Consider the following 23505-nt stretch of genomic DNA (forward strand, 5'->3'; position numbering starts at 1 on the left):
GCCATCGCCAATTCGCCTTCACCGATTAGCCGTCGCCCATTCGCCGTCGGGACAATTGGTCTTAACCAAATTCGCCGTAGGTACAATTCGCCTTCGTCGATTTACCGTCGCCCATTCGCCGTCGGGATAATTGGTAATAACCAAATTCGCCGTGGGTGATGTGATGTGGACATGAAGAAGTTTGAGTAATGCAAAAAATTGTCAACATTAGTAGTAACGATTTTAATACAAAAAGAACAAAAATATTACATGTCTAATTACGAATTTCGCTACATATGATAATTGTGCGCTAATCCTCTAAGATATTCCAAAATATTACTGTCGTCATTAAAATTTGTAACTAAATTCAAAATACGAGCATCAGCATTTCTATATTTCCTCAACTTTAAGGGTGGTGCATTACCAGCAACTAATTGCTCATAGTATGCATCCCGTCCTTTTTGCACTTTGCGCAAAGCGTCTATAAATTTCCATATTGATGGATGAACCATTCCTACTTCCGACTTGAGCCTTCGGTGAGCGGCTTCAGCGTGGTTGTTGGTTCTATCCTGCCCATTTAATGTGCGCTGGTAAAGATTCCACATCTCGATTGGGAACAAAGGTTGTCGTCTACCATTACCACGTCTAATTTAGAGAAACAAACATGTAGCATTAGGATCATAGTACACATTTTTATAATAATAATAATAATAATAATAATAACATACCTGTTCATACGCCCAACATAACTATCTTCAAACCAATCGAGAAGCGGTTGAAGGTTTCCTGGTAATGCGTTTGACACCACTTCAATTGCGTCATCCAAACGTGCGGGGGGTACAAAGGCTAATGACGTCACCATTCTGGCATTCAGTGCAAATTGCGGATCATTATTGTATTCCCGTGTCACTCCCATTTCCCCCAATTTTTTTTTCATATTTTGAGCCATATGAAAAAAACATCCGTAAATATTTACGTTTGGGAATGATGTTTTCATGGCGGTAAATGCAGCATGCTCAAAATCGCAATTGATTGCTAAAGGGTTTAAATTCGGAAGCAACTCTTTCAATAACTCGAACATCCGCTGGTAAGTTCCTCGCATTTTGTTGGGTAACAACGCATAGCATATTGGATGGACACCATTATTTATGACTCCCATCAAAGTGTACACTTGTGAAAATAAGGGAGGAGCTATAGAAAATGTTCCATCTGCGTACCATACTGAGGAAGTTTCTAAATATGGAAGCCAGGTCTGCCTTCCAAAAATTAAAATTCTTTCTGCTCCATCTTGGTTGTCTGCCAAAAGAAAGTTTTCCGTAACATTGACTCGTAGTTTGTACGTTTTGTAATCATCTGGTAATAATAAATCTGCTAGAGTCAAAGGATTTGGTGGTGCAGCGTTAACTTCATTACGTTTACGTCTTACTAATTTCCTTAAACTACAAGTATTTGGAAGAACAGCTTGAGCAGCTTGCGTTGTATTAACCATACACTCATTAATCACCTAAAAATAAAAAAAAGGGCACTGTTAAGGTATAGGAATGAAGCGCATAAAGAAAGATAAAACGCCAAGCAACGCGAGGCTAGTTTTTTTGGTACAATTATATAGCTTGCAAAAAATACACTCAAATTTGTTATTGATAATACGACGTTTGGAAATATAAAGTACGAGTAATTACCTGAATCGTCCCTTCAATTGTCTCCACAGCACGTTTTTTCACTTTAGTGACGACTTGTGCCACTTCCACGCTAACCGCTGAAGAATCATGACAATGGTCGTTAATTTTCTTAAGAACTTCTCCGTTTCTGGTATGGACTCGCGCTTTACACTCTTTTCTCTTCTCGCATCTCCAAAACTTTATACTGTTGTCACTTTTACTAAATGTATCAAAGACATAAATAAATCCATTTTCCGTAAATTTCTGTTTCCCTTTTTCAGATAAAATTTCCACGTCCATTCTTTAATTCCTGCCTACTTACAGCCACTATAGATAGATACTGAATTTTACTTACCTACATATTTTTGTATATTTATACCGATATAAGAATAGTTGAATGGAACAATAAACCAGATTTACGCTAATGACAGGGAGATTAGGATAATAATACAAGTTGTTCATTCATACAAAATCTGTTTATGGTTAATTGCGCTAGACCAAAGGACACCCTCATTAACATTCTTGAAATATAATAGAACAATAAAAGGTATACAGTACTGCGAATCCGGCCTACGACGCATTTCACAAATGGCTAATACACAATATTCTAATCGGCGACGGCGAATTGGCCATGGCGAATTGTGCTAACGACGAATTTGGTTAAGACCAATTGTCCCGACGGCGAATGGGCGACGGTAAATCGGCTAAGGCGAATTGGCGGACGACGGATTGGCGACGGCGAAGTGTCCTAGACCCTATGGTAGCCCCCTATTGAATATAGCGCAGAATAACAAGCAAAATGGAAATACGATTTATTGACTAAATCAATCTGACATTATTTTTATATTTCTATTTTTCAAAGCCAACCTATCTCCAACACTCCGCCTCAATTACTAATCGAACATTATCGATAGGAATTGCAAGTTCAAATCATAATCACAATGTTTCAAAATAATTAATTTAAACGAATCAAATTTAGTTCATTTCGCAAAAACTCAAACGTCTTATTTGGTAAACCTTTTGTCATGATGTCAGCTAATTGTTCATTTGTTGAAATGTACCTGACCTCAAGAATTCCTTGATGTATAAGATTACGAACAAAATTGAATTTCACATCAATATGTTTTGTCCGCTGCATTTCCTTTTCCTGCGATGATATCACAATTGCACACTGATTATCTTCATTCAGTATTATTGGTTCGTCAGGTGTCTCTCCAATTTCCATTAACAATCCACGCACCCACATGATTTCACATGCCGCTAAGCATAATGACACATATTCAGCTTCGGTAGATGATAAAGCAACACATGTCTGCTTACGTGTCATCCAAACCACAGTGGCCCCAAATACTTTTATCACGTTCCCAGAAACTGATTTTCGATCGTTGATATCGCCTGCCCAATCAGCATCCGCATATCCAATCAATGCAACCGAATTCTCCTTGTAACGATATTCCAACTTCAAATCAATTGCTCCCTTGATATATCGGAGGATTCGTTTAGCCGCCCTCCAATGATCCTCAGTCGCACATGATTGAAATTGACTCAAATAATTCACTGCCGCGGATAAGTCTGGTTTAGTTGTACAAGCTGCATACATCAAGCATCCAATCAATTCACGGTACGGTTTATCTGTAAGTTTGCTCCCCGAATCATTCCCCAATTTTAATTGACATTCTATGGGAGTTGAAATTGAATTGCAATCAGTCATTCCAAATCGTTGCAATACATCTTCCAGATAGCCACGTTGATTTATCCTCAAAATCCCATGTTCCCGTTCACGTTCGATGTTAATGCCAAGAAAACTTCTCGTTTCACCCATGTCATGCATTTCGAATTCCTTGGATACCATCTGTTTAATTTTTATGATCTCTTCGATATCTTCTCCCAACAAAATGAGATCATCCACATATAATAACAGATACACCACTTTTTCCTTATTGATACGAGAATACAAACAGTGATCATATTCTGATCGAATAAATCCATTCTCAAGTATGAAATTATGAAATCGCTCATTCCACACACGGGAGGCTTGTTTCAAACCGTATAATGATTTGTTCAATTTACATACAAAATCGCCCTGCATGAAACCATCCGGCTATTCCATGTAAATGTCCTCCTCGAGTTTTCCATTTAAGAATGCCGTTTTTACATCCATTTGATGAATCTCTAAATCACGCTCCACAGCAAGAGCCAGCATTATCCTTAATGTAGCAATTCTTGCAACTGGTGAATATGTTTCATGAAAATCAAGTCCATTACGTTGAGTGAATCCACGAGCAACCAGTCGCGCTTTGTACGACATCAACTTGCTCTCATCATTCCGCTTTCGAGAAAATACCCATTTGCAAGTGACAACAGAACGATTCATCGGACGCTCAACTAACTTCCAAGTATCATTTCGCTTGTGTGAGCTCATCTCATCATGAACCGCTTTCATCCATTGTGCCGCATCATCTCTCTTCGCAATCTCACCAAATGACTGTGGAACGTTGTCAACATATGCCATAGCATTTATTGCAAAATCTAATGTGTCAGCACTTAATGCAAATGCAGAGAAATACTCCTCATCACTATGACTCTTCGGTTTTTCCAAATCAATACAATTTCCATATCGTTTCGGAGGTTGACGCTTTCTTTGAGGTCGCGATGTTATATTTACTGTTCGATCCTTCATTCCGGTGGGTTGATCATCATCTCGTACGACATCCGTCGCTACTCCGCCTGGATTAATTACTTCTGATCGACTATGATCTCTCACAACATCCACTTCATCGCTATCCTCAAGATCAATATAGCGCAGAATAACAAGCAAAATGGAAATACGATTTATTGACTAAATCAATCTGACATTATTTGATAGCCATTTCTAAATTATTCCTTGTGATGTGAACCACACCATCACCAAAAATCACTTCAAAACCAGCGCTTTCCAAACGACTCACAGAAAGTAAGTTGTACTTGAGATTTTCAATAAATAAATTCGTGAACATACACTGACGCTTGACATCATTGACGAAAATGGTTCCCAAAATCGTACCACATTTATTCGCTGTGATCGATGCACCATTCTTCGCAATACCAATTACAATCGGATCAGGCAAATCCCATAACTCAGTGAATAAAGACTCATCATTTGCCATATGTTCTGTCGCCCCAGAGTCAATAATGAAATTTATTGTTTGCAATTCACACTCAAGCGCAAAATTACCAGCATCAGCAATAAACCCAATATCATTCTCATCCTTGTTTGATGCGCAACTCGCATTTTCTTTACGATATCGATGATTTGATTTCACGTTATTGTTGCTGTTTGATGATCCATTGTACGAATTTCTTTGTTTTAACTTTGGACATTCATTTTTACGATGACCTCGCTTTTTGCAAAAGTAACATTTGAATTTCATTGCACTACCATCGCCATACATGGCAACATTGTCCGAAGAAGCATCCACATGGTTTGATGTTTTACTTTCATGGTCAAGCAGACGCGAACGCACCAATTCCATCGTCAATTTTGCAGGCTCGATCGTTTCCAATGCCGTAACCACCATGTCGTATCGCTTAGGTAACGTAATCATGAGCGATACTACAAGCATTCGATCGTTTGTTTCAGCACCACACGCCTTCAATTCACGCACTAATTTGTCGAATGCTAAGAAATGTGTGATTAATTTATCAGATTCTGCACAACGCATTGTTAACATGCGCTTTCTGACACCAATTTCAGTTGCCACACTTGCCCGTTCAAAAATTGTTTTTAACGATTGGATCATCGAAAATGCCGTCGGTCTATCTTTCAAATATTCTAAATGCGAATCCGCAACACGTCTAGTGATGTGGGTCTTGCAGATTTTGTCTTCCTTTAGAATGATTTCAACCTTTTCACCGGTCACCTTGCTCGCCTCCATAGCATCTTCTTCCAGCCATCGTGCGACGCCCTTTTCTTCTAAAGTAATTTTCAAACGAAAATACCAATTGTCGAACTCACGACCCTCAAATTGTTTGAATACAAACTTTTCCTCATCAACCATTTCTATTTATGTTGAAATTTATTTCCGAAATTGCAGAATTGGTCCAACTAAACTCTTTCGTTTCGCACCAATTCACACGCGATAGCCCATAACCTATTGAATATAGCGCAGAATAACAAGCAAAATGGAAATACGATTTATTGACTAAATCAATCTGACATTATTTTTATATTTCTATTTTTCAAAGCCAACCTATCTCCAACACCCCCGACAAGATTTTACTGATGGTGGAGCCGAAACTTTAAACGCAAATTGCGGATGCCGCGGAAGCGGGTACCGACAAAGTGAATGTGGTAGCCTTCGACAAGATCTTTTATTGATGGTGGAGTCAACACTGGCTATTAAAACAGTAATCTATCACACGAAAAATGCACTGAAGTCCCTTCGATCCTACACGAGGACTTTGATAATTTTTTAATTTTCTCATGTTTTGTAGCAGCACTAACGATAAGCTTCCAGCACTTATTTCATGTGGGCGGGACCCAAGGATTATATGTTTAAATAATCCTTGGGCGGGACCAACTTCACGAATCTGTTCATACCGTAGGTGTTACTACATACAAGGAACAATTTACCTAAGATTTCTATGCAGAATAGATTTTAAAATGTCTTTTGTGATGGTCACCGTGTAGAATAAATTCGGGGGGGGGGGGGGGGGGGGGGGGGATTTATGCCCACGGCGTCCAGGTCTCGGAGATGTAGTCAAAAAAGCTAGTGCACAATGTATTGTCATTGAAGTTATTCATAATCATTACACTTTGGTTTCCGTCACGCTCGGGTGTAATCACACTATTCTAGTAACGCCCTTCATGCATAAATGTTCATGTACACGCATTGCCTCTTCAAGGTCAGACGGCATTACCCACACCTTGCCTGGATTATTTTCACACATCGTGCTTTTTGCATATTGCAAAATGCGACATTTCCATAATATCTCGCTATTTATAAGCTAAATAAAAATATCTCAAAAAATTAATATTCGTAAATACGTGCCGACAGCAAGAAAGAATTTACTAACGTATTTTAATTGGCAAGAAATTAAGTGTTTGCTTAGAAAGTAATTTTTAAATTCAATTGGGCGCTTCATTGAATAATCGAATTCGTAACGGCAACTCGCGCTGCTATTTAAATAACAAATAATTGGATTCGGAGCATTGTTTTTAATTTGGCATTCAAACAATGCCGTTTTTTATTCTGCTACCTAAAACACACTGCACGAATGACCGCAATTTTGGGCGCGACCGCTTTCAGAAAAAAATCGTGTTATCTCTTATCATTAAAGTGGTCACTTAATTACTAACAGCGTAATATGTTTATTAAGAGCATCGCTTATTAATAATGTAAAAGTCGACGTTGTTAGTGGAAGCAGGCAGTTAGTCAGAAGTGGTTACTCGCAGTGTATGTTGGTTAGCATTTCGGTAGTTATAGACATACGTATTCTACTTACTTATTAGAAATGCCCGAAATATCGCAGGATAAGTTCGAATCCGAAAATCCTGCAATGGCCATGCACACGGGCGCAATTACAAGTTTTGATTCAATACGAGGTAGGACTAATTCGACCGAGAAAGGTGCTCTCGCTCTTAGAAGTAGGGCAAACTCATCTGGGCGTTTGAAAAATGTTAGTTTTCCGCCCAAAATTCAAAGACTTTCCAGTTGTGTTTCGGAAAATGACTTTGAAAGTTACATGGAAGGTATACACATGCAGGAGCCCAGCTGGGTGGACGACAGAGAGTTAGCTCACAGGTACGTACCTACTCCATTCTCATCCTTTTTGTGCCGTGTTGTTGCACTCACATCGGTTAAAGTACGTCTTGCATTGTGAAACAACATTGTTTGTGACCATGGCAACGGCAATTTAATTCATGTCATCTACTGTTGACATTCAATTTCATCGCTGTTACTCTTGCTATTGCATTAACCTCATTTTTAGTGATTTTCGGTACATGTCAGTCATGGATATGAAATTTTGAAATTTAGATACCATGACCTCTAATTTCATAATGTCGAAATAATTTTAATTACCACAACTGAGGAGGCATCGCTTCGAAAATGATTGAAAAACTTCTTTGTAACGTTCGCCTGTTTATTGTGATTGGAGAGTGGAATTGTGCTATCGTCACAAATTTTACCAATACCATGGTGCGTGGTTACTCCATTAACATAGTGCCTCAAGCTTATAGCCTTCTATTTGTGTATTTAAATGAAAGTTATAAGTCTGCATAATTAATAAAACACAATGTTCTATTTACCTTATCAAACATACGATGTTAGTAGGTACTGTCAAAATCAGTATTGATAATTTAGTTAACCTTGATATTGTCAGTGATTATCTCGTACTACTTAGATACATGCTCTCTTATTGTATTTGATATAAAAACTGTTGATCCCCATCTGATTCAATGATACCTACAAAAAATTCGAAATAAAGATAAATGGGCTACGACCGTTTGTTGTTTTTAAGCTTGAACATAGAATCATTTTGACCACAAAATCTTGGCCTTCGCGAAGGAGTAACAATTGCCTCAAAGTAAATCCTGAATCAATTTTGCTTCAATAAAAAACGTGTATGTACATCGTATAAACAGTTTGGCATTAATAGCCATTTCAAAAATAGTTAGATCTAAATCGAGTCTCTGCAAACGTTTATTAATGTAATTTAATGTATATTTTTCACGCAGCGTATCTGGATATTAACATTAATCATACACGTACCGAACACCTACAAAATTACATTTTGGAAATGTAAACATAACTTAATTTCGCGTATGTCATTGGATTCGATTTTTTCGCGTGTTCTATAATTAAATCTGGAGCGAGTGTTGCAGCACGATTTAGAATTATTTAATTAGACGATAATATCTTCGATATTTCACATCTCGTAAAGGTCAAACATTTGCAACAAAGGCTATATAAAAAATATGACGCCATAAGATGTTACCCAACTAGATTTTATACACTATGACGAAAGCGTCGCAAAAGTTTGGCACCTCCTGCGATGAATTGGATTGCCATTGATCACGAAGGTACTTCGTGTTGCAAACTCTGCAATAAATTTCAAGGAATTCCAGTTATCGACGTGCGATGTTAGTGTGAGGCCCAAAGTTCGCGCACACGTTAAAATGTACCGGATATCGCCGAGTTATTTGTTATAAAGTAAAACGGTTTTTTTACATTTTCCAAAACGGGCTGAAGTGGGTTCAACCATGATTTCAAAACAACAGATTGTTTCAATCGGTCAAGTAAAAGATACACCTTAAGATCTTAAAGTGCTTCGTTACATTAGAACTCCTTGAAGCACAATTCGATTTGCTATTACGCTTTCTTATAGCCTATGACTAATCTTTTGCGGCGCTTTAATGTCTTTAGCCAAAGAATCGTTCTTATAGTGTGAGTACACAACGAAAAAATGTTTATAATTCGTCTCGTTTAAACGTAATATTTACTTTCCGAATGAATTTCTGAATTTATTCGCGCTTCTCCGAAACCTGGATTCCTTTTTTGAAATTAAACACTTTCCCACCGTGACAAAATTTCAAATTTGGATGAATTTCACCAAACGTTTTACACATCCTTGGCACATAGGTGAATCTTTTATCGCGATCACCGCAATGGTTATATCTTGTGCGTATCTTAACGAATGCCTACAAAATGGCTTCTTATTAACAATATGGGACATCTTTAATTGTTAGTTCAGTTTCTTTATTTTGCACGTGCGACGTTGTAGTTTTCACGATGCTGAAATGACCTCATGTCGAATTCGCAGTTGTAATCAGATAGCCCTAATTAAGATAATGGAGTATGATCTAAATCCGGAAACAATTAAAAAACAATGTTCTATATGACTACTAACATACCACGGTAAAAAGTAACTGTCACCTTAATATTTAAAAATACGCCAACACGATTTGACGTGGGTGCTTTTGTTTCATAGGCATCCTATTTTTTGTGTAAATTTTGTTTTATTGTCAATCTCAAACGATAAATAACGGGCCGCATTCAAAAGGCCTTGTTTTGTGTGATAAATATATAAAAATTATGCAAGGATTTATTACAAACCAAGGGAGAAAAAATTTTAAAAAACAAAATTATTATTTTCGGCAAAACGGTTATTTTGATTTCGTTAGAATTTGGGCAGTGTGCATTAGGCACAAACGAGGGCATAAAGGATTTAAAACTGTCAAAAACTTTTTTTAATATATGAGTTTTATCACCGTGACGTCACACAACAGTTTTTTCAAATGGTAACCCATATTTTTTCATTAAATTTTCGGTTACCCATTCAAATACGAGTATTAACCGGGGGCAACATTGCTTGACTGTAGACAATAAATGAATTACTAGTAATAAACACAAGCCACAGTAAAAAAAAAGCACGTGGACTCGTAACATAACAACGTGGAGTGTTTACGAGAGAACCTCGGAGAGAACGCACCATAAGAAATTATCTACTATCGCGAATTAGAATTATTAATTTAATAAGGGGTAAACTTTGTTTTTGTCCGAGTGTAGCAATGGAATTCAGAATAAACGAAATTAAATAGCGAACGGTTATATATGATAGTTTTGAAGCAAGCATTTGGTCTAAAATAGATATCAGTTTCAAGGGATGATTTATTGAAGTTTTAACTGCATAAGCGAGACGAGTTGGAGTGTAGCCCAGGGCGTAGCGGTCATTTCTTTTGCAAGCTGCGACTACCAGACCAGTTCCATAATCTTATATTTCATTCAATGTTACTTCATTAATTTATATACAGGGTGTCCCCTATTGAGACGGTTGATAATTGCGGAAGCTAGAGGAGATATCAAAAGATGATTTATAAAAAATCTTCTTCATATAAAAGGGCCCATTTAATGGTGCTATGCATATTTTCACATAATTGTCCCTTAAGGGTCAAGTGCAACTAATTTTTTCAAATCGAAACCTATACTTTTTATTGAATATTCTTATTCTAAATCGGAAAATAATAAACTTTCGTGGGAAACGTTTTTCCTTACACTTACTATTTCTTGAAGACACTTTTCTAATAGCGCCATTTTTGATTTGAGCTAGGAAGCTGTTCTTTCAAAAATTTGGCAAATTTTTTCGTTGATCTGTTGTTTTGATTTTTTATTCGTTACCGCGCTTTACAAAGGTCATCTTTGTGTTGGATTTCAAAGTAGTTTTCACTATTTTTGTAATGGGTTTTTACAATGATTACACATTGTGGCTTTGTGAAAGCTAGGGGCTTCATGTATAATCAGAACCCGTCGTAGATGACAGCTGTCCAATGTCAAAGTTAACTGCAGAAAAAAAGAAAAAATCTGATATTAAGACACCCTTTATAAACAAGAAAGTGAAAAAAATATTGGCGTAGATTGTAGAAGTGTCGAGTAGAGTGATATGTCGAAGAGCGTCAAAAAATTCGTGTACGTGTACCCTATTTGGTCGAAATAAATTACGAAGCCTTAAAATTGAAATTTAGGACGCTTGAATAGTTCAATCCCGGTGTGCAATTTACAGATATGCGGATTAAAAATGTACCGGAAGACCTCCCACATTCGCGATAGTGATTATAAAAATACATTCAATGCATAAAGCTGCGACGTAGCTGCCCAATGCTCTTCTAAAAGAAAGTTCTGAATAAATGAGCAAAATTGTGGGCCATAATCGGAAACCCATGAAATTTACCTAGTTCCAACCCGTCGATGCTGTACGTTTTGATTCAACGAAATTGGTTTTAATTTGATGAGTCTCGACGTTTTCTACCCAAACCTTATATTTACTGCAGCGCAATGACATTTGATAACAAATATTTAGTATTTTTGGGCTAGCGCTAAGAGGTGTGAGGTAAATTTTGCAGTGATTACCACAAACTTCTTATGTAGGAAAAACCTTCCCTGAAAATGGGGACTAGTGACAACCAAAGTTTAATATTGTAACACGTTCAACAAAAAGTAGCATAAGAAGAACAGAGAATTATTGTCTTATATAAAGTAAAACATGTTCAGGTCAGTAGCAGCACTTGCACTACTCTACATTTTGGTTTTTAATAAACGTCACACCTACGAAATTTGATGTTGTTTTTCTGCTAAAATCAGGAAACAAGTATAACATATATTTCCATTTACATTGTTTTTTTGCATATTTTATCAGAAATACCATTATCTCAAGGTTAACTCACGAATGAATGATTAAATAATAGTACAAAACATTAGGTACCTACATTTTTTAATTCGCCATTGACTTTTGAATAATGTATGTTAATCAGTTTTAAATATATGTTTTTTGGAAAAATATGTGCATATTTTACATTGACATGTTTGTGTTTGTTTACTCTGACCTGTTGAATTATCTAACTTTCAATCATTTCCAACTGCCACTTCTTTTTTCTAGTTTTATTGACTCGGTATTTTCCAGTGAACGCCTTTGTACCAGCAACTCGGTGGTTAGAGTTAGTTGAATGTTTTGCATGAAAACTGTCACTAGTTTACTTCGATACTTTTTGCTTAATGTGTGGATTAAAGGAAAGAATTTTGTCAACAATATATCCTTATCTGCGAAGGTCACACGTAAAACATACGTTGATGTATAATAATAATGAAACTTGCAACCCTTGCTAGTGAGGATATTTGAATCACTGTGAGATTGTAGCGCTAATATACTTTTGAAATTAATAAATTGTCTCACTTCAGTTCAGTTTCACCCCCCCCCCCCCCGTGGTAGGGACACTGTTGTGGCGATTGTGAAGTTAGTCAGAGAGTACAACGCTTATTGCCCTTTTTTTCTATTCCTCTTTAAATATCTATTCTTATCGCGGTTGGGGGGGGGGGGGGGATGAAGGATGTAGCTGAACTGAAGTGAGATAATTTTTTTGTTTCAAAGGTATATTAGAAAGCCCCACAATCTCACAATGATTCAAATATCCCCACTAGTAAGGGTTGAAAGTTGAATTATTATGCATCCCCTTCGGTAAGGGTGCACCGTAGGGGGATTTATATACCACGATAAGTTCAAGATATTTTCTCATAAAACTCTTAATTATAGAAATAAAGTATAAAATTTGGTTAAAACATCTACATACAAATTTTAGAATTCTTAAAAATATAAGCAACTCTGAAGCCCTATACCGTTTTTAATAAACATTTCACGAAAAAGTAGTGTATATCAACCTTTTGTAGAATTTTATAGTCTACAATTTCTGATAGCAATATTTTTTTGAAAAATGAATTTATAAAAAGATGCAATTGAAAAACTATACAACCAACCAAATTTCTTTGGTTTTAAGGGTGGTACGGGGGAAGCACAAGGGGTGGGAGGTCGAAAACTTGGATTCTTAACCACCAGATATTCATTCATGACATGCAAAAAAATTGGAACTACTTCTCGTTTTGCAGGAAATGGTCCATTTTAAGTCTCTATTTCCTGGACTATAAATAACAAAAAACCATTTCGTGTAGCGGAAGCAAACTGACATTAAAAGTATGGATGGAGCCACCATCCCACTGCCTCCCTTTCGTCACCCATACTTTAAAATCAGAAGGATGCTTTTGCTTTTTTTCTCTATATTCAATAGCTCTCGTTGCTCCCTGTCCCTTTTTCATAAAGTTCCAATTTTTCAGAAATGGCAATGGATGCGCCATATTTGTAATTTCAATTTGGATTCCTTTACAACGGATTTGGTACATTACAGGTGTACCTATTGTAGCTATAAAACCGTATTTTTTAATGATAGGTAATAAAATAAGATAAGGCAGTACAGTCAGTACCTATTCAATTTCGTTGTCGTATGTCGTTGATGAACACGAACATGGCACCTTTCTCAGTTTAGCAGGAGTGTCCCTCACTCCAAACATCTCGAAGTAACAAGATCATAAAAATTATTAATAACCAGCTGATTTTTTGTATGCAGCTAGTAAATGTTTGTAGAATGAAATGGTCATATAGGTAGTCCTACAACTTTAGTGCTACGCTTTCTCAGTCCTACGCTTGGAAGTTTTTAACACCTGCATAGATCATTAGCTACCTCTGTCGAGAATTTTCACAGATAAAAAACTCCGGTTTTGCTTGCTTCAAATTCATGTTCATTGACCCAAAAAACATAGAGGGGAAGAAGATCAAAACTTTCCTCTGAGCCCCCATCTCTTCTTTGAGTTTTTATGACCGCGGCACTAGTAAGGCAAAACCCAATGGAAAGGATACAAAGGTATGTTTGTTGTTTAAAAAAATGGTTATTGTTAGTGTATTTTTCATCTTTAATAGTTTAATGACCTACGACATTGCGTGAGATAATGACGATTGCAGGAAATATTCGTTTAAGTTCTTGGCACTATAATCGCTTTAGTGGAAAAGTTCATGTCTCAACTGGGTTTCTGCAAATATTGGTACTCGGTGCTCGTGCTTTAATTTAATAATCGCCTGAAGCATTATGTCCAAATGGAAATGGAATTTTTAAATAAGCACCTAGCTAACTACTCAATTATTTTTATAATTATATTGATTCGTTACATGATGATAAATTGAGGCGGTGTCGCAATATATCAATAATTTTTTTCCATTGCTTTAAATATAAACTTTCCAGTTCCCTAAGAATGGACGCGGTTGTAAACACGTAGGTTGGTAGGACATAGTTAATAATAGTTTGCAAAATTGCAACCATTACTGTGGCAGGAAATTTTGACAGCATACATTTAAAATGTAAGTTCTATTTATCTACTTCAAGGAAGTATGTTAGGTCATCCCACTGTGATCAAATTTAAAAACACGTAGGTATGGTTGAAGAAAGATCTTCCTGCGCATGAGCACTCCACTTTTGAAAGTTCCACGAAAATGCAAGGGAGGTATTGCATTGAGGTAAAAATGCTGAAAAGAAATGGTTTTAGTCAAGCTATATCAATTGCTGCGAATCAGAAACATACGGAGTGAAATTGTGACAGTTTCGGTTGTTTGAATTACTCATAATAAATTATACACATAAACAAGTTGTAAATCTGCGTATATGCATGATGAAAGCGCATTTTTGGTAATACAGATCAGTATTTTATTAGCAAAGTTTAAAATTATCGATCTCACGAGTAATCTAACTCAAAATAGACTAGATCCTGCACATCTACACTACAGCAGAAAGTGTCTAGCTATTGTAATTGCTGAGATCTCAGTCGGACAGCCAGACAGCCATAACGAATAATAAATATAAATAATATTGTTTTTTTTTCAAAAAATATATCGAACGAATTCTTTGCGAATTTTCTTTGATGTGCCTCCTAATAAGCGAAAATTAGAGAATCCTAACATATTCGTTCGTTGTACGTACACATTAACCGAACAAATCCATTCGCCTCAAGTAGGTATTAAATAATCCCCGTTACGATATACAGTGCGTTCGAGGTGAGAGTTACCTCAATAGCTCTTTTATTTGGAGAGATACGGAACACTTGTCAAATATAATTTTATATATGACATTACGATCGGATCATATATTGAAACTTCCGGCATCACTTCTGATTTAACCGGAAATCGATGAAATTCAATGCCTATGTTTTTTAAGATATTTATTTGGAAAGAGCAATCCGCGCGTCGTGACAGCACACGGCATGCTAGGTTTCATAAGTTTCCTAAATAGTTAATTACGAACTTTTTGTTGTATATAACTTATATCGTTAAACTAAAATGGCTACGACGCTATTTCATAAATCACAATCAGGCAAACTACAACGGCGCTAAAACTACGACGTATGGTAAATAAACGACGACGCAATATAACGGTAATTGTTTCTATACCTTTATTGTTTATGCACAACGATGCTTTCATGGATTCTTCGATGTATAATGGGCATAGATCTGCCTCCTTGACTTGAGTAGTTAAACGAACACGGACCGACGAGACTCTGGGCGTCGCTTTTCGTTGATTACTTGTTCCATGTGGAAATGGAATTGAGCTCCCCAGGTGTGCTCTGAACGGACCGGTTACAGAATCCGCGGGTTGTGTTCTGTTGTGGAGTGTGAAGTCCCCACTTCCAAGTATCTCGTCTTCTTCTCAAAATCTTCTTCAGTGGTACGGTGGTGGCTTGCTGGCGTTAATATCTTACCCTCGGCGGAATTTCTCTCTTCTAGATTTCACCTCGAAAACGATTCGCCTTTTAAAAAGACACGGCTCAACTCCGCTACACAACTAGCGCAGGTTCGGCGCCTGAGACTGCCCGTGAACGAATGCGTTGTCACACGATTCACACTTTTATTTATAGGTATCCCCTCTCCCTCATTATCAGTCAACCTCATAGGTGCTTTATCTCACTTTGCAAATTTGTGTATAACATTCGGTAATGAGCAGACGTATGTAACGACGTCTTTCCCCGCTTTCATTTTATTATAATGAGTCACTTCATTTATCTGATTGGGACTATACAGGGTGGCCAAATAAGAATGCGAGATACTGTATCTGGGAACCTGTCCATCGCAGAGGCTTGCAGTAAAAATTTATTACTAAAACGGCTACGAGAAAAACCTGGGAAATATTTTTAAGTTTCTGAAATGGCCGATAGGGGGCGTAACTGCAATCTGGAATCTAAAAAAGTGATGTTTCTGTGAATTCCGCTACATTAACCTAACAAAAAAATGTCCGGTCTTTGAAGACGACGATAATCTGAACCTTTTTTGTTTGACAATTTTTCCTGTATCTAAAAATGAAGTGGTGGGGGTTATTCAAAGGTTTCCGTAAAGAACACCCTGTATCTTCGAAACGGCTGAGCCGATTTTAACAAACACGGGTTAATTAAAAAGAGTTATTCTTCGGTTACAAATACTATAATATTTAAAGTTTTGTTAGTTTCACATATCGCCGCTTGAGGATTTTTTTCGACATTCGGACAGAAATGGTTAATTTTCTCAAAAAAATTAAATGCATTGGTTTGATTTTTTTTCATGAAAAAGTAGCTAAATGATGCCTAAACAAGCTCGCGAAAACCGCATCTCGATATCTTGTTCCTAACCTAAAACCTGAGGGGCTCGTGTGGTTTACCGATGGGTCCCTAACGGAAAAGGGAACGGGCATGGGTATACACGGTGACCGGCCGAGAGTAGGCATCAGCCTCTCCCTTGGCCAGCACAGTACTGTGTTTCAGGCAGAGGTGCTAGCCATCACGACCTGTGCGCAAGAAAACCTCCGTAGAGGTTATCGTAACCAGCATATATACATATGTAGTGATAGTCAGGCGGCGTTAAAGGCTCTGTCAGCTGACAGGGTCCGCTCGAATACGATGCTTGACTGTAGGCGAACCCTAGATAGATTAGGTGAGTCTAATAGGGTAAGCTTGATATGGGTGCCGGGGCACTCTGGAATAGGGGGCAACGAAAGGGCGGACGAGTTGGCTCGCGAAGGCAGTAGTGGGGTCCTTGTCGGGCCTGAGCCCACCCTTGGAATTGCTCCCTCAGTTGTCAGGGTCAGGATTAAGAACTGGGCGATCAGTCAATTCCAGGCTCAATGGCAACAGGCAGCTGGACTCAGACAGTCCAAGACCTTTTTAACAGGGCCTCTTGGCAAATCTGAGTCTTCTAAGCTTCTAAACCTAAACAGAAGTCAGATTAGGAAGATCGTCGGTGTCTTCACGGGACACTGGATGGTCAACTATCACCTGCACAATATTGGGCTTGTGGAAGACCCTGCGTGCAGGTTTTGTGGTGAGGTAGAGGAAACTACCGAGCATGTAGTCTGTTACTGTGATGCTCTGATCAGGGACAGACATAAACTCCTCGGTGACAGTTACTTGGAACCGAGGGAGGTGAGGAAACTAAGGCTAAATAGGGTCTTATCCTTCATTGAAGGGAACGGGCTCTAAGCTTTGGTTGTTTAGAGAGGGTGTTAGCACAATGGGCCGTTGATGAGCCTAAGTGCTGCCTGTAAAGGCTCCCCTGATAGAATAGAATAGAATAGAACCTAAAATTTAGGCCAAAGAAAATTTAAACCCTCAAAATTTTATTTTATTAAGCTAATTTTTCCGGAATTATTTTTATTATATAATTTGTGACCCTAAGGTGGGTCGATTTAAAAAAGTAAGCATTTAATGCCGCCGTAAAAGCTCGAAATACTGACCATCACGATATATATCTATCTATGTATCTATGTCATATATATGTTTCAAGATAAAAAAAATCGAACCAATGCATTTAATTTTTTTGAGAAAATTAACCATTTCTGATGGAATGTCGAAAAAAGCCCTCAAGCGGTAATATGTGAAACTAACAAAAATTCAAATGTTATAATATTTGTAGCTGAAGGCTAGCTCTTTTAAAGTACCCCGAGTTTGTTTAAATCGGCTCAGCCGTTTCGAAGATACAGGGTGTTCTTTACGGAAACCTTTGAATACCCCCCCCCCACTTCATTTTTAGAGACACAGGAAAAATTGTTAAACAAAAAAGGTTCAGATTATCGTCGACTTCAAAGACCGGACTTTTTTTGTTAAGTTAATATAGCGGAATTCACAGAAACATCACTTCTGTAGATTCCAGATTTCAGTTACGCCTCCTAGTGGCCGTTTACGTTTTAGTAATAACTTTTTTTACCGCAAGTATCTACGATGAATAGGTTCACAGATACAGTACCTCGCATTCTTAGTTGGCCACCCTGTACATACGTAAAGCAGTATTATCCTATTAAGGGCTTCCCAAACTTATTTGTACTGTGGCGCTTAAATAGCGGTTGAATAAAATACTAACTTGGATGATAATAAATGAAACAGTTAATTTCCTTGCAATGCTAAAACACACATACGTCCTTACGCTCAAGGTTACATTCGTACCTAAATTTAGATTCTGCCTTCTTTCAAATTTCTGCATAGGGAAACCCAGTTACAGTTGCCAGGGTTCTGCTTGGTGAAAGGAAAAGAAAATGCAATATCATTGATAGTGCATCACCACGATGATGCTGTCCCAGAACAATTGCTGTACATAATCCGCTGCAAGTACACGACTCGTCGCGTCGCTGTTTTGCTCTGCGTAGGCACAGCATGCGACAACGACAACTGCCCTCAATCTGACTTTAGGAAATTTTATACCCTACAAATTTGGAATGCACTATGATACAAAAATATTCTTAGTTTACGAGATATAAGCAATAAACTGGAAAAGGCCGAAAATGTTGTGGTTTTTGCTCCCCCTTCAAGTTGGCACACGGCCCTTGAGGTCGAAAACTTAGGATAGACATCCTGGCGTATCCCTATTCCTTTTGGATCCTTTGGAATCAAACTAATGTCAAGGTTTTCAAACATTCTTAAGATTTAACTGGTGCCTCTTGATTAACGTAAGTTTCCATACTAATCTCAATTTCGTCTCAAATTTTGAGAACCGTCGCGTCGTGAGGAGAAGGCAAGAGAGTAAGTCATGCGACCGATAGCGATAACGGAATGGTTAAACGTTTTTCATAACCGGCCAACGCCTATAAACATCGTATTTTCTGGCATTTCTCTTGGTTTTTTAAAATTAATCTTTGTCTGTTCTCATCGACCCTTGTAAGGGCGGGGGGTAAATATCCCAGAGGCCGGGCGCGCTCTGGAGACCTGGCCCAAAGCGGGTTTTTAATTGTATGCCGAAGAGAAATAGTTTTTGGTCACACTGATTTGATTGCCGTACGTGTCTGAAAATTATGCAAATGTTTCAATGGGCTGGTGTAGGGTAATAGCGGCCCTGATTTGAGCAAAGAAATGGTAGCAGGTTTTCTTATGTTCGTGAAGTTTAGGTTTCCATTTATCCAATTAACTTAACGCTCGGTATATAGCCTGCTATACAACTAAAACTGTGTTCTTACTCCTAAAGTAGGTCGTTGCAGTAAAGTAACATTGTAACTTGTAAGCTGTTGTAAAATGAATTAAACAACTCTCATACATAGTTAAATTAGTTAAGTAGCTGATAGCATGTGTAAACTACAAACTACTTGAGACAAATAGCTGTAGATTCATATTATGTGAATCATTATCTTTCTCGGAAATATAAATACTAGGTAGGTTAGAGATATTGATTATACAGGGCGCTTTTGGGATAAAGGTGAACAGTATCAAAATCTTGAAAACCGTAGAAGTTAAAAGGATGCTGAAATTCCAAAAAAAGTGGCACACTTAAGGCTATGGTTATTTATGTCGTCGAGACAACTAGAAATAGGTAGAAGGTTAAATTAGTTTTTCAAAATTTTGAGCCGAATTCGAACATCATTTTAAATTTAATGTCATTTTTTTAAATTACCAAGATAAATGAGATAATCGAAAATTTACCGATTTCGTATTTACGAATTTTGTGAAAACTGTTAATTTTTCATTGTTTAAAACTACTTTATTTTATGGTATTTTAAACATAAATGTTTTGACGTCGACAGCCTCGATTCTCAATTGTTATTAGCATTTTGTTTTTTAAGGTGGTAATATTGCTTTTGTTGAGGTTGTTTATTGACACCAACAAGATATTACGAGAAATTAATGGTTTCCACGGTAAATTTTCATTTTTTCACTTGAAAAAATGAGAATATAAGTATTTAAAATGATATTTGAAATCGGATCAGAATTTTGCAAAACCCGTTATTTGGTCTATGTCTGATATACTTAGTGGAGCATAAGAAATGTTGACACACTGTATAAGCTTAATATGGAAAAATTATGTAGAGTGCATATGTGTGAAACTATGTTGAAATTACTAGATAAGCTAACAACAAGCATTCAAAAAGCACAGGACGACAGTAACGAACTTTTCGGCCGGAAATAAGTTTTCCATTTGAATTTCATTGATGCTACATATTCAGAATTATGTATAGGTACTTTAAAGTTTAACTTTTGAGTGGTAATATAAATATTTGTACTGCGAGATGACGAAAACATTCTTTGTGAAACGCTCCATCGGTTTTGACAAAAATAGCTAATCACATTGAACTATTAATGGTTATTTTTGTATTGGCCATTCATTCTACAGCTACACAAAGTGAAAGAAATTTTGGACTCTTTTACATCTTTACAAAATCTATTTTTTACTGGGACTAGGTACTTACAAATATAAATATTTAACTATTTAAGTAATCAAGAGGATTTTCATTCGTGCTATCAAAGCTTCTATTACATTCATTTATTGACACTTTTGCCGTATGACATTTCCTGCTTACCTATATCTGCTTAAACACCTGTTCTCAAAGAAAAAATACAGTTATAATTTTGTTTCTGTTTGTCAAACATCTATAATCATAAGGGACCTATACCACAGTAATTCAATCAGGATTTCACATGAAATGCCTTCTGTGATGTGAAAGGTTTCCTTTTATTTCACCCCAAGCTTAGGGGAGTTTAGAAAGGATTTGTATGTGTTTATTTTACTAGTTACGGTGACCAACAGGTGGCGTTATGAATACGAAATGAAGAAACAGAATAATACAGGCCCAATTGTGGATCCTTGAGTGACATTTTCAAATGCATAAAATTTTAATGAACGATTAGTAGCGTCATGCAAACTTGTTCAGTTTTATTTATTTATGAAACTAGCTACTTCACCTAATAGGTACTGATTTGTTTATTTTATTTTCAGGATCTTTGTGAACCGAAGTTTGCATCTAGAAAATATCAAGTTCTATGGCTTCGATATGGATTACACCTTGGCAGGTAAGGCAGCAGAGTTAACACAGATATTTTCGTTGTCATAATTATGATACAAATTGGAACAAATAGGAGTTAGTAAAAGTATCGCATCTGCGTCAAACAAAGGTTAAAGTTGAGATAAAGTGAAACAATAACATTTACTTATTTGTGGTGATTGTATTCTTACAACACTGCTTGTCAGTAAACACTTTTATAAATTGCTCTAATTATTATGTCAAGTATTTCAACATTCATAGGAATACTGAGCAGAACTGTTTACCGATCATGTCTTAGATGCTTTTCATGGGGTTTGTAGGATAGTATTCGCAATTACATCAAGGATTTAAAAATCAACTATACTGCATACAAAACATTTACCCAATGACTGTAATTTTCGGAAATACCTAGCTAACGAAATGGGTAATAAAAAGTTATTCCAAAATCATAAATAAATACCAGTAAATGAATTAAATATACAGATACGACATACGCCATACAGGTCTAGGGATATTACTTAATTCCGGGGTTAATTCAATCAGTTGCCAAGTTGTAAGATGTTGACTTCCCTTCCAATGGAAACCATCTGTATTGATCGTTTTTTAATCATATCTTGAACTAACTTGATAATAATATTGACCTTTCACAGAAAATTGAACAAATATTTTCAGTGTATCGATTGTAAAATATCCATTAATCAATTTAATCGCAAAGCACTTAAAGATATGACAAAATGTTGTTACCCTGTATCAATGTGTACTAACCTAAGGCAATTAATACAATAGGAAATATTTGTATAAATACACAACAAAGATACACACATGTGGAAGTTTTTCAAATCTTTTATCATTTTTCAGTTTTACGAAAATATCATGTTTCATTATAAGGAGAGACCAAAAATAAAGTTTAGCAGCGATTCAAAATTGATCAAAGTACACTGCGCTTATGGCGGGTACAGTGACTGTGGTCATAATGTAGGCCATGTTTTTTTTCAATTTATCATTGGGAATTGGTTTAATTTACAATAATGCTGCCACATTTATATCCAGCAAGATAAATTCCTCACCTTGGTTTCTAGCGTAATTTCCACCAATCCTGTATATTTGGCCAATACATGGCGGATCTCCCAACTACCAATAAAAAATAACACCACCGTATGACCACACTGTCTCTTAACACTGTAATGGCGGGTAGTATATTAATCATTTGGTACCGGATGACTATAATTCATTGCTGTATCAGTGTTAAAGGTAACGCGTTACAGGCCCGTAGCCTGGTGATAGTCAGCCGGGGTTTAATCCCACCTAGAATCTGGTCCTGCCCTCTCTGGAAACTATGGTAAATGCTCCTTTACAAAAAATAAACCTATCCAATTCAACATACTATACATATCAATACATGCAAACTACAATTAGACTCTGTTAACAAGATCAAACAAAGGAGCAAGCATATTTAACATACCACAAAAATTACAACTCTCACAATTTAAAAGTTGGTTTTCTTGAAACAGGGAAGAATTCACTTTTATGTGCATTGAAAGAGTGACTCGTTCACCCTATTGTTACATCTGGTTATTAGATTGAACTCTTACATGACTACACGTCACCATTTTTCATACAGTAGTACAGTGATTAAGGTAGCAGGCTCGTCTGCCATTTTGGAGCCCACTGACAGTCCAAAATCTGTGCACAGAAAAATTGTTTATTGTGTAAAATTACTTTAAATACTATACATTAATAAACGTTGAACAAATCAACGGTTTTTCTTTAAATGATAAGGCAATACATGCAGAACATGCAACGTTTTGCAAACGTTAATTGTCAGTGGGCTCCAAAATGGTGGACGAACTTACGGACGAATCAGCTGTGGTCATTGAACTATATATTCGTATGGAATGGAAACAAGCATATTATTAGTGAAGCCAGAATAGTGGTGGTATCTTTATCTCTTTCCCACTAGTAACATGAAATTCATTTACATAAAAGAGTCTTATTTTCTGCTTCTATCAGGCGTGCTAATAACCAAGCTCGGCGCAATGAGTGTGACTGAAATAGTTATACCACCACCTCATTCTATCGCACGGCTTCAACGGTACGCATTTGTCGCCTATTCCGGTTTCCCTTCCAGTTACGTTGTTTATAATTCAATGGCTGTGGTATACATTGTAGTTAATATTTTTCAGTCGTAACTCTCTTGCCAACTTGAAAATGTCAACAGAACTAGAATTCTAACCAAAATAAACCATAAAACAACAC

General features: G+C 36.8%; 2 protein-coding genes across 2 annotated transcripts; one reads left to right on the top strand and one right to left on the bottom strand.

Moving 5' to 3' along the window:
- Positions 1-256: 256 nt before the first annotated feature.
- On the bottom strand, positions 257-2331 carry LOC116181612. The gene is made up of 3 exons (XM_031501986.1): positions 1659-2331; positions 708-1483; positions 257-624 (listed from the first exon to the last, which is right to left on the bottom strand). Exons 1-3 carry the CDS (start codon positions 1935-1937, stop codon positions 270-272), a joined length of 1410 nt encoding a protein of 469 aa, XP_031357846.1. The 5' UTR covers positions 1938-2331; the 3' UTR covers positions 257-269.
- Positions 2332-6920: 4589 nt separating this feature from the next.
- Positions 6921-21333, top strand: LOC116181613. Its single transcript, XM_031501987.1, has 2 exons — positions 6921-7420; positions 21204-21333. The coding sequence occupies exons 1-2, from the start codon at positions 7131-7133 to the stop codon at positions 21316-21318; spliced, it is 405 nt and encodes a 134-aa protein (XP_031357847.1). The 5' UTR covers positions 6921-7130; the 3' UTR covers positions 21319-21333.
- The last annotated feature ends 2172 nt before the right edge of the window (positions 21334-23505 follow it).

The sequence above is a fragment of the Photinus pyralis genome, unplaced genomic scaffold, assembly GCF_008802855.1.
Source record: "Photinus pyralis isolate 1611_PpyrPB1 unplaced genomic scaffold, Ppyr1.3 Ppyr1.4_unclustered_Scaffold128, whole genome shotgun sequence".
Classification (NCBI taxonomy): domain Eukaryota; kingdom Metazoa; phylum Arthropoda; class Insecta; order Coleoptera; family Lampyridae; genus Photinus; species Photinus pyralis.

Excerpts from the sequence above, each read along its gene's own strand:
- LOC116181612 (XM_031501986.1), bottom strand. The coding sequence starts at position 1,937 with ATGGACGTGGAAATTTTATCTGAAAAAGGGAAACAGAAATTTACGGAA. Across the intron at positions 1,484-1,658 it reads CAATTGAAGGGACGATTCAG|GTGATTAATGAGTGTATGGT; the intron begins GTAATTACTCGT and ends TTTTATTTTTAG. Across the intron at positions 625-707 it reads TATGTTGGGCGTATGAACAG|ACGTGGTAATGGTAGACGAC; the intron begins GTATGTTATTAT and ends TCTCTAAATTAG.
- LOC116181613 (XM_031501987.1), top strand. The coding sequence starts at position 7,131 with ATGCCCGAAATATCGCAGGATAAGTTCGAATCCGAAAATCCTGCAATG. Across the intron at positions 7,421-21,203 it reads GACAGAGAGTTAGCTCACAG|GATCTTTGTGAACCGAAGTT; the intron begins GTACGTACCTAC and ends TTTTATTTTCAG.